Below are 11,436 nucleotides of genomic sequence, written 5' to 3' on the forward strand. Positions count from 1 at the left end.
AGCAGGGAGCCTGATGTGGGGCTTGATCCCAGGACCCTGGAATCATGACCTGAGCTGAAGGCAGCCGCTTAACCAACTGAGCCACCCAGGTGTCCCCCTGTGCGTCTCTTGATAGCATTTGATGTTTTAAAATCCGGTCTTAAGAGAGCCGACACTATGGTGCAGGAGGTGAGGCATGAAAAGTAAAGAGGGCGCCCAAAACCTCAGTAACCAAGATAAATACTTTAATGAAGTATTTTTTAAAAAGCACAATTAATGTGAACAAAAGAACACCCATGAACAAAATACTCAAATTTTAAGTAGAGATTCATTAACAGTGCTGAGTTAGAGCCTGAGGCAAAAGGAAAAACCAATAATATGGATTCCATCTTTGAAAGTTTTCACAGTAAATAATGAAGTCGCCTATCCTGGATGGCCGAGGTTTCCCCAGGGCCTTAGGAATGCCTTCCTCCTCCCCAAGCCCTCCAGATCGGCGCCATGCCCACCATTTAAAAGCTTTAGGGGATGCCCGCAGGGTCTACAGCTCACCATTGCCCCCTGGTGGCAATCAGCTTGCACACAACAGCATCTACGGGCTCTTCGCTTTAGCGGACAGAGGTTTACTGAGCGCCCACTGAGGCCGGATCCATCCAGGGGGCTGTATCTCAGGGCCACAGCTCAAGGGAGAGGACAGCACACAGGCCGGCAAAGCGTGGCACATGGCAGGTGAGACAAGCCGCCTGACTGCACGCGAGGGGCAACTCAGGTGGGCCAAGGAGGGCCCTGGGGAGGAAGTGGCACGGAGCTCTGGTCCGAGGTGTAAGCAGCTGCCAGGGGTGTAACCCCCTGGAAGGGGCAGGCAGAGGGCCTCCCTGCTTGGCTTCATCCTAAAATGGTGTCCTTGTTCATTGTACTATTCTTTAAGGCCTTTCATGTGGCCCAAATATTTCATTACTTTTTAAAGGAGCCTCACGAGGGGTGCAGGGAAGGGTATCCGGGGAGAGGGACAGGCATACGCCAAGGCCCACATTTTGAGAATTGAAGTGCCAGGCGCCCTGCTTGCCTGTGGCATGATCTCATTTTAGCACTAAGTCCCCAGGAGAAAGGCACTAACATTACTCATTGTGCAGAGGGGGAGGTATTTGCCCAAGGTCACACTGATAGAGAAATTTAAAGTGCTCAGGCCCTGCAAGGAGGGAGCAGGGGAGGGGGCGAGCGGAGCGGGGACAGGAAGAGACTGGGGCAGAGAGCGCTGCAGAGAGGACTCCAGGCTTCTGCTCTCAGGGACGGATGTTCCTGGCTCCCCTCTGGCCACTGCTGTTGGGGTCTGCTGTGGACTGGGGTTGGGGGGGTGGATAGTGGAAGTGGCTGGGGTGGGCTGCAGGCCAGAGGAGATGGGATCTGGACCCAACTGGAGGCCATGGATACAAAGGGTAGTGGTCAGAGATGGGCCAATGCTCCTGAATGGGGCAGGGGGCCTGGGGGCCAAGCCAGAGAGTGGGGGGTGGGGCTGAGAACTCCAAGGTAAAGGAACCCTGGGGAAGAATGTTGTAGGCAGTGGAACAGCGTGGGCAAGAGCCTGGAATCCGAACAGAGGGAGCTGCCCAGATGGCTGGAGGATAAAGCCTGAGGCACCACAGGCCAGGCCTCCAACACTCACTGGGTTTCCCTCCCACTCCACGAGAAGAGCTGTGTCAACAGCCCTCGAGACGCCCCCCTGAGCATCTGAAATCCTTTATTGGAAGATCATTGCTGTTTACCATATAGAAGACTCCGACAGCAGATGAACAGTGAAAACAGAGCCCATAGTGACTGGAGCAGGCCTCTGGGCTGGAGACCCCACCCCCCACCCCAGGAACCAGCCTAGCGACCTCCACCCCTCCCTGGACCCCTAGGCCTTTGGCATAATGCTGATGGGGGAGGGGGTAGCGTCCTGCAGGCAGTGAAGCCCCTTGACTCAAAGCAGAGACTTGGATGAGCACTGGAGGTGGGGGCAGTGGGGGCGGGGACAGGCCCTCTCCCGGCCCCAGGCTGGGCAGGAGCGCGAAAGTGGAGGAAGCCAGGAGCTGGGGAGACGGCATCTATTTCTGTTTTCTGAAGAGGGGCACACAGGGGCCTGCAGGCAGGTGGGCAGCAGCTGCGGCGAGTTAGGCGCTGACATCCTTCTTGTCGCCTGGCTTGGGGCTGGCTTCCAGCAAGGGGTCCCCGGGGCCTGCCTCCTCCCCATCCTTGGCCTCGCTTGACTTGGAGTTGGGGACCCAGAGGCCGGAGTCAATGCAGCGCTGCATGTGGTACTTCGCATCCTGTGGGGAGAAGGGTGGCGAGTGAGGCCGGGCTGCCTACCCACCCTCCCCGCCCCCCTACCCCCTGCACATCTTTCAGCCTGCTCACTGCTTGTTCTAGACCAGAGCTGTCTAGGGGATTCTGCAATGATGGGAATGGTCTGCAATCTGCACGTGTGGCTGCCAAGTCCTTCAGCCAGAGCCAGTGCCGGTGAGGAACAGACCTTTCCATTTCACTTAACATTAGCTCAAATTTAAACAGTGTACGTCCAGAATGAGATCTGTGTTCCAAAAAACTTTACTTTTACAGACAGACATGGAGCTTGTGAACCATAGATCAAAACCCTTGGTCTAGAGATCCTTTTTCATGGAAGTTTCTAGAAATCCTGGGCCAGGTCCTGCAAGCAGACCCATTTCACAGATGGGAAAACTAGTGTGGCCAACCCAGTGAGGCAAGCAGCAGGCAAGGGGTCAAACCGAGATCTGTGAAGATACAGAGTCCCGTCCACCAGCTCCCAAAAGCAGCAGCAGCTGGGGGCACCTGGCTGGCTCCATCAGTAGAGCACATTGACTCTTGATCTGGGGTCATGAGTTCAAGCCCCACGCCGGGCACATACAGTGACAGCCGACGTGTACCACGTGCTCAGCGCCCCCAAGCATTCTCCAGGTCAGTCTCCAAAGAAACTGTGGTTTCATGAGGTAACCCAGGCTGGGGAGGAACGCCCGTTCCTTGGATGAAGGTGGGGCAACCACTAGGCTCGTAAATGGCCCACAGGGGGGTAACACTCGGCGGCAGGGGACATGCGGAAAATGCCGTGTTCACCTCTGGGGGTGGTCACACAGTAGACGTGTGTGAAAGGAAGCCTGGCTGCCTCCTGTGTGGGCCACAGGGTGACAGGCTCTCCCATGGCAGCCGGGAGCGGGGCTTGAGTGTGGCCCTGGGGCGCTGCTACTCACGGTGGGGTCCATCTTGCTGATTGCATCTTGGAGCATCTGCACATCCTTCACGTCAAAGCATTTCTGGAGTTCCTGCAGGTGCCGAAGGGCTGGGGGTCAGGGCCTAGGTCCCCAGGGGTCCTCCCCGCTGCCCCCCCAACCCCCCACCTGGGGACAGGGGAGCCACACCTCAGGGAGAGACTCATAGACTTCAACAGGGTCCAGGCCGCCGGGGCCCAGGCGCTTCTTGCGCTCCTCCTCCTCATACTCCTTCATGGCCTTCTCGATGCGCAGCTTGGCGCGGCCCCGCACGCGCTCCTTGAAGGCCTCAAGTTCATCGTTGAAGCCCTCCATGTACTGGCGGTCGGCGGTCTGCAGGGTCGGGGGCCGAGAGCTGTTCACGGGGCCGTACCCGATCGGCCCGCGCAGTCTCCTTGCCGGCTCTGCCATCTCTGCGCTACCAACCACCTGCCTACCTGCACCTCAAACTCAACACGGCTCGCTCGTGCTCTGGACCACTCCGCATGGGCTGCCCTGGCCTCAGTGCCCCCAGCCCCAGCATGGGCTGCCCTGTTCTTCCAGGCGCTCAGCTGAGGAGCCCTGAGGCGTCCTCAACTCCGTCCCTCACCCGTGTCTTTCAAACTATCTGGGAGCCGGCCACCGGCCCCTCCAAGCCTCTGCCCTCCCCTGCTACGGCAGGCTCCGATCCCGCGGCCGGGAGTCCGAGTGGACGCGCGAACACCCCTGCTGCAGACCAAGGCTGGTGCGCCACAGAGAGCCACACCCCAGCCCGGCTCCTGGGGACGCTACCTTGATCTTAGTGAAGAACTGCCGGAAGCAGGCCCGGGGATCCACCTTCAGGCTCTTGGCCAGCTCCAGGATGAACTGCATGACGATCGTCTGGTGCGCCACCTGCTCCATGAGCGCGCATTTCTGCGAGAGGGAACAGACGCACCTTGTCAGCTGTTGTCCCGGAAGTCTCGGGACAACGGCTCCTCCCCAGCCCCGGGGCAGCCTCCGCTCACCTCCTCCACCTCCAGGTCAATGCACCAGATGACCAGGTAGTTGGCCGTCTCCTCGCACACCAGGTGGACATTGTCCGACAGGTACTTCTGGCTGTCATCCCAGCGGCGGAGCATACCTACGGGAAGGCGTCGGCAAGGTGCTGAAGGGCCCCGGACGCAGAGGGCCGGGCCCTGCCACGTGCACCCCACGCCCCGGCAGCAGCGGGCCCCCTCCACCCCGCGCCCAACTCACCAAAGTGCTTGATCTGTTTCTCGTACTTCTCCACGAAGGTTTTGTGTTTCTGCTCCCTCACCTCCTCCGACTCCTCCTCCGCCGGCTCTGGCTTGGTATTGACCATGCTCTGTGGTGGGGCGAGAGGGGGAGTGGGCTGGGGCGAGGCCGCAGGGCGCCTCCAGCGGGGCCGGGCGGGCCGAGGCCGCAGCGCCCATCCCTTCCATGGCGGAGGCGGTGCCGGTGCCAGGAGCGTCAGTGTGGCGGGAGCGAGGGTGTGGCAGGTGTGGCCTCGGACTAGGGCCTTCGGGCAGATCAGAGGGGCGGTACCAGTGGGGTGCTTCACCGCCCAGCCCCCCCCCCCAACTGTCCCTCCACCCCTGCCAGCCGGTGCCCACCTTGACCTGCCGCCCACCACCTACCCCTGACGAGCGCGCAGCACCCCGCCCCCCCCACCTTGCTGAAGCCGTCCTTGCTGAGCGTGTCCACGTTCCAGGGCATGTTCTTCTCCTTCTTGCGCATCTCCTCTAGCTTCTGCTCCCAGCTCCGCTCCTCCTTACGCAGCTGCTGAGCCTCGGCCTGCAGCCGCTCGAGTTCCACCTTGCTGCCCTCGCCCTCGGCCACCTCCAGCTCCTTCAGCTTCCGCTGGCACTCGGCCACCTTGCGCCGGCACTCGCGGCAGCCCCTGTCCAGCTCCTCCTTCTCCTTCTGGAACTGCTCCATGCGCTCCACCCGGGCCTGGGGGTAGACACACAGCCGTCACTGGGGGGAAGGGCCAGTCCCTGGACCTCAACACCACCCCACCCAGGGCTCTACCCACTGCACCTGGGATGGCCCAGGGAATGCATGCACCACCCTCTGTGGCCCAGATGGCCAGCTTCCATGCCCACCAGTACACCTATACACAACTGAGTCTGTGTGTCGTACCCCCCTCCCAGGAACGCTCTGTGCCATCTACCACACTCCGCAAAAGTCCAAGTCCTATCCATGACCCACCCACAAGGCTCTGGAGGGTCTTCCCCTCCCCTCAGTCACACTGCCTGCCTCACCTTTTCTCCAACCCACTTCCAACCTCAGGGCCTTTGCACTGGCTGTTTCCTCAGCCTGGAAAGCTCTCTGTTCAGATTCCACCCCCCAATACCACTTACTCCCTCACATCCTTACCATCTTGGCTCAAAGGTCACTTTACAGATGAGGCCCTCCCCTGACCACCCTGCTAAAGATGGCAACCTCCCCTTACTCTTGCCCTGTGTCACCTTCCTCCTCAGCACTCATTACCTGCTAATGCCTGGTGATAATTATTTACTGTGTTATCGACACTGTCCCGCTCCGAGGATACTGGCTCCATGGAGGCGGGGTTCTGTTCACTCTTGTGTCTCACACACACCACACACATGGGAAACATTTGTTGGATGAATAAAGTGATGAAATACTGGATGGGCGTCTCAGGCTCCCCCTCCTCTGTAGAGCTGCCCTCAGGGACACTCGGGTGCCCCTCCTTGCCCAGCAACCTCCTCCAGCCATCTCTGCCACCAGCGGAGGCCTGCTCACTGGCCCTGTCCTTCCCTCCCCCTCCGCTACCCAGTCCTGACTACTTCCACTTCTAGATGTCTCTCCAATTCGCTCCCCTCAGGGCACTGCTGCTGGACTGCTGCCAGGACCCCTTCCACTCTGTCTCCAGGCCGGCACACCTCCTTCAGCCTTAGCTCGGGGACCACCAGCCTCCTGTACCCCTTCCCCAGCTGTTGCTCCCCAGACCGCCTCTTCGGCTGTTCCCCAAGCTCAGATGGTCCCTTTTCATTCCCCCTCTCGCTCAGGTCCCCAGCGGACCCCATGTCACACACGGCATGCCCCGTCTGGTCCCCAGGCCAGCTTGGCTCCACCTCCCCCGCCCCCCTAGCTCTCAGCAGTACCTGCTCAATCTTGAACCACTGCCTGAGCCCTGAGAGGCGCCCCTACCTTCCAGCACTGTTCCCTGAAGCTGCCAGGCTCTGAAATACACACATCTGTCTGCAGCCCTCCCTGCCACCCCTACCTAGAGTGCCTGGGTTCAGACAGGAACCCTGACCCTTGCCCCAAGCTGTTCAGATAGCACCAAGGCCCCACGGGGGCCTGGGTCCCACTCCCCTCTCCCAACTCTGGGTCTCAGGCAGATGCTGGCCCTCATGGTTCCCCAAATGCCCCAGCTTGCTCTTGACTCGGGGCCTCTGCACAGGCTGTTCCTTCCACCTGCAACTCTCTTCCCTTTGCTCCACTTACTCTGCCCCCAGGTCTCAGCTTCGACAGAACCTTGTCCAAGTGCCCCTATGCCACATCATTGTGCTCCCAAGGCCCCTTCATGATCCCCAGATAACATGATAAGATGCTGGACGACAGGTGCAGGGCCCCGAATGTGGGGTCATAACCCACAGCCACAGAGTAAAGGCCAGGTGTCCCTGGGTCAATCCCATAACCTCTAGGCACCTCCGTTTCCTCAGCTGTCAAAGGCGACAACAGCCCTGGACTCACAGGGTGGCACTAGGAGAAGCAAAGATAGTCCAGACCTGTGCTGGATGCTCAGCAAGCCCCTTTCCCGTGCTGGCGACTGCCACTACCATCCAAGGGGACAATTTCTCTCTCTCTCTGGGGGCCATTCTGGGCCTCAAACAAGAAAACGTACTTCAAGCGTTTAGCTCGATTTCCAGCCGAGTAAATGCTCAGTAGCTGGGAGCGGTCAGCATTGCACAGTCCAGTTACCCGGCTCCACCACTTACTGGCAACGTGACCTTAGCTAAGACACTTAAAACTCTCCAAGCCTTGGGGTTCCTCTTTGGGAAACGGGGCCTCGGGAGTTAGTCCCAGGAAACTGCTTGCAACCCAGTACTCAGTACTGAACACGCTCCATTGTTACTGCCGTCACAGCCACTGCCACCAGAATGGTCTCCCGACTCACTACTGGGCCTTCTTGGAGGCCGCATCCCCAGGTTCTAGCACTGAGCCAGGCGGGCGGTGGGTGGGAACCAGGAAACCTGGAGCCTTCTCTCACGCCCCACAGGACTACTACAGTCAATCCCGAATCTCACTTTGCCCATGTGGATAAAGGCCGAGAAGGGCCTTTTCTTGTGGAGGGACCAGAGAGAGCAGCCCTGGGCCCTGCCCGTTCCCCTTCCCGGGATGGGCCTTTGTTGCCTGGGAGGCTCCCTGCCGCCAAGAGGCTGGCATCATCACTGGCCTCAGGTGGCAGCAGGAACCTACCATCCTGCTGACTCCTGCTGGGCCACCACTGAGCTCTTCTCGGTGTCCTCTGAGTGGCCGCCAGGGAGGCCGAAGCTAAATAAAGGCCTCTCAGAGCCGATGGGGGCGGCAGCTCGCCCAGCTGGGGCTTTACACCTCTGGGAGGGGCTGGAGCAGGCTGGGCAGGGCAGACGGGGGGCGGGGGGGCACCCTATCTGCCCTACAGATACAAAACCTGAGGCTCCCAGAACCTTGCTGCCATCCAGTTCCATGAAAGGAGTCACAAGAAACCAGTAACAGCAGCTGAGGCGGGGGAGGGGGGCCGCGGGGCACGGCAGGGACTGGGAAACTCCCCTGTCCCTTTCTGGATACCTCTGGAATTTTTCTTTCCCAGGAGCACTGATCACCCGAATAACAACGATGCTAACGGCTCAAGTTTACAGAGAGTTTATCACAAGCCAGATGAGGTCTATCCCAAGGACATCACATAAGTTAAATAAATAAAGTAACTCCTCCTACCAAAAGACCCTTTCAGGCAGATACCCTTAGTAGTCCCAGCTGGGGGAAACTGAGAGACCCGGAGATCAAACAACCCGCCAGAGGTCACGCAGTAAGCCAACTGATTGGATTCCGGACCCAGGACTGGACCCCAGGCGTGCCGGCTGCCAGGCTACCTTCTCACTAATCCCACCTCCCGCTCCCATATGCTTACTCCCTCCCAGGTTCTGAGCCAAGTTCTTGTCGTGCCTAATCTCATTTCATTCTCAAGTTGGTCTCCCCGGGCAGGGAAAGTACAGCAGTAAACGGTAGGGCTGGGATTAGAACCCAAACTGGCCTGTCACAGCTGGAGATGCTTATCTCCCCTTCCCCACCCCCACTAGGCTCCACTACAGCTCCAGGGTCCTCAGCAGGAAGGGAAAAGGTCCTGTGCCAGGGGGGAGGAAGGCGTGGTGGGGAGGATGACCTCTGCAGGAGAGGGGGCGCTGGCTTTCCACCCAGCAGGACCAAAATGTTCCCAATACAGCTGTATAGATTAACCTCTTTATGTGAAAGAAGTAGGTGTTCCCAAGAATAGTCTTATTAGAGCTCTGCACAGATCTTAAGCATTTCGTAATAAAATGTTACACACAGCAAGAAATAGAAGTGCTAGAACTTTCTTCTTACTCCGTGGCTTGCCTGGCAGGTACACTCCCCTAGAGACTGCTGCGGTAGGGTAAGGATTGGAAATGGGACTAGAGACCAGATGTAGGGACAAAAGACACCACGGAATGGGGAAAGGCTGTTCTAAGAGGTTCTGACTGGGAGTTGCCTTATGCAAGGGTGGGGTGAGGAATTCCTAACCGGAAGATTCTGAGAGATCCATCGTCCTCAGTGTGAGAGTATACACCAGTACGTTGGTGTAGGAGCTCGGATTTACGGGAGCAAGAGGTTGGACTACTAGGACTTATGAGAGCTGTTTCGTTGGCCTGTGAGCACTGCTGGGCAGGGAGAGAGGCAGGAGGACATCCAGACAGGGTTCTGGGATCTGGATTTGGGGGCAAATAGGTAAAAGAAGGAGTGGTAAATTTGGAATCATATTGGGCGGTTCTCTAGTGAGAGCAGGTACAGTCTGGGTGTCTGAGAGCAGCAGACTGAGCTGGGGTCAGGAGGAAGGCCGGGTGGGTTTGGCTGCTGGACTGGAGTTGGTATAAGGCATTCCAAGGCTGCCAGAGGCTCCTACAGGAAACTGCTGGGGGTGGGTGGTGCCTGGGCCTGCAATACCAAGGAGGGGTAGGGGCTCTGGAAAGGCGGGCCGGAAGCCCTGCGGGGTAGGGTTTCCTGGTATAATGGGAAATGGGGTCCACAGTAAGCGACGCTGAGAGTGGCTGGCATTAGGAAGGCTCCATCAAGTGGAACCGGAAGTTTGGTCTGGAGGGGAAATGGGTTCTAAAACTCCAGGCCTGAATGAGATTGAAGGTCCTGGTGTAGCACCCGTGTACCTTCCAGGGAAGGGGTCTCCTGGCTATGGGTTGGACTCCCAAGCCAGGAACAGAAATCTCTCGGGGAAGAACACAGTTCCTTGTTCTGTTGGGAGGAGGAGTGGGATCTCTGGATCGGATCGGGAATCCTTGTCAAGAACTAGGAAAGAAGATCTCAGAATGAATTCAAAGTATTGAGCATTTGGGGAGGGGCAGATGGTATATCCAAGATCAGAAATGCCTCCCAGAATAGGATCAGGATCCAGACTCTGAGGCAGAGTTCTGCGTGTAAGTGGAAGGTCCCAGAGGGGACTGAGGAGTACCCCCAAAGCTTCTCTTAGCAGTTTAGACTCGGAGAGAGGTTCCCTAGGGGTCAAGTGGAAGTTCCATGCAGAAACCGGAGGGGAGGCCCAGGATCTCTGGTAGGGACTCGGCGCCCTGGCAGTTCTGGGGTCTGGAGTTGAATCAAGGAACCCCAAGCGATACTGAAAGTCCAGACTGTGCGTTGGGAATCCCAGGTGTCAATGGCGGGGTCCCCGGCACTACTAGGGGTCAGAACTCTGGAGCGGAGTCCCGAGCGCTGGGGGGAGGGGAGGGAGGCAGGGGATGGACGCGCGCACTCTACCTGGTGCCGCCAGCGGAAGAGGCTGGCCGTGTCGATGTTGGGGTGCGTCTCGTCCTCATCGTCAGACACCTCTATGTGGTCCCACACGCTATAGTCCACCATCTTGCCTCAGCGGCTCAGCCCGCTCCGGCTCCCGGTCTGACTCTGGCGGCGGCAGCGCTGGAAACTCGGCCTGCGGAGCCCCGCCCCTTCCGCTTCCGCCCTGGCGCGCACGTTCCCCGCCCGCGCATGACGTTATATCCCTAGTAACCGCGGTGGCGGCAGTGGCGACCCGGCTTGTCTTAAAGGGTCAGGCGCGTGTGTTCCGGCCCCCGGGAGTCCCCGCAAAGACCCCGCCTCATGGGGCGCGGGACCTCGGCGGGGCATCTGCTGGAGGTATACGGGCTGGCGTTCCAACTTCGAGCCCCCCTCATCTCCCGCTGCCCCCCCCCCCGGTGGGCGTTCGCGGCGGCCGCGAGGGGCGGGGCAGGTGGCGAGACTAAAGCCGGGGATTGTCCCCTTCAATCACGCCGCAGTGACGTCAGCCCGAGCATACTGCAGGGGCGGGCTTGAGCGGGAAGACCTCTCCCCGGGCACCCGGAGAAGAGGACCTAACCCCACGCTGGGGAGGGGTGTCTGCTCAGAGCATTTTCCCAATCCTAGGGGTACAGCACCCTGCCCTGGGAAGGTCTAAATGGAGGAGAGATATGGCCCTGCCCTTGGGGGGGTCGGATGTTGGGGACGATGTGGTCCTGCCTTGGGCGCTAGTGTTTCCCTGGCTCGGGCCACAGCCTCCCCCTCGCGTCACCATCCTCTGCCATTCCTAAGAGGAGATTCACGCACATACGCCCCCTCTAAAATCACTCGGACCCCCACCTCCACCCCCCACCCCATTCCCCGGCACCCGACTCCAGTCTGGGGATCTCGGGCTCTTGTCCGTGACGTCTCCCCGTGTGGCCGCTGGGTGTCGCTAATGTCTAGTCAAAGGCCTGTGCTCCAGCCCAGCGCTGCCGGGGGACGGGAAGGGGATCTTGGAGGTGCGGATGGAAGCTTTCCTCGTGGTGGTACTCTAGAATCGTTCGTAGCCCCTCCTCTTTGGTCTCGAGCCCCCTTACGCGGCCGGGGCTCTAAAGACTCCATTACTGCGAGCTTGGGCCACCCCAGAGGCACACTTGCGTGCATCCCAGTCCTCGTTTTGATACTGGGATAAAAGGGCCAGGATTATCTC

At 59.2% G+C, this 11,436-nt stretch overlaps 1 protein-coding gene across 1 annotated transcript; it reads right to left on the reverse strand.

The window, feature by feature from the left end:
• Positions 1-207: 207 nt before the first annotated feature.
• CDC37 (cell division cycle 37, HSP90 cochaperone) lies at positions 208-10,427 on the reverse strand. The gene is made up of 8 exons (XM_059159953.1): positions 10,230-10,427; positions 4,890-5,171; positions 4,455-4,563; positions 4,223-4,338; positions 4,008-4,130; positions 3,387-3,569; positions 3,219-3,290; positions 208-2,282 (listed from the first exon to the last, which is right to left on the reverse strand). Exons 1-8 carry the CDS (start codon positions 10,329-10,331, stop codon positions 2,127-2,129), a joined length of 1,143 nt encoding a protein of 380 aa, XP_059015936.1. The 5' UTR covers positions 10,332-10,427; the 3' UTR covers positions 208-2,126.
• Positions 10,428-11,436: the final 1,009 nt, after the last annotated feature.

Source organism: Mustela lutreola, chromosome 2 (genome assembly GCF_030435805.1).
Source record: "Mustela lutreola isolate mMusLut2 chromosome 2, mMusLut2.pri, whole genome shotgun sequence".
Classification (NCBI taxonomy): Eukaryota; Metazoa; Chordata; class Mammalia; order Carnivora; family Mustelidae; genus Mustela; species Mustela lutreola.

Coding starts and splice junctions, on each gene's coding strand:
- CDC37 (XM_059159953.1), bottom strand. CDS start 10,331: ATGGTGGACTATAGCGTGTGGGACCACATAGAGGTGTCTGACGATGAG. Junction 4,564..4,889: donor GCAAGGACGGCTTCAGCAAG/GTGGGGGGGGCG, acceptor GCCCCACCACAG/AGCATGGTCAATACCAAGCC. Junction 2,283..3,218: donor TCAGCAAGATGGACCCCACC/GTGAGTAGCAGC, acceptor TTCTCCCCACAG/GATGCGAAGTACCACATGCA.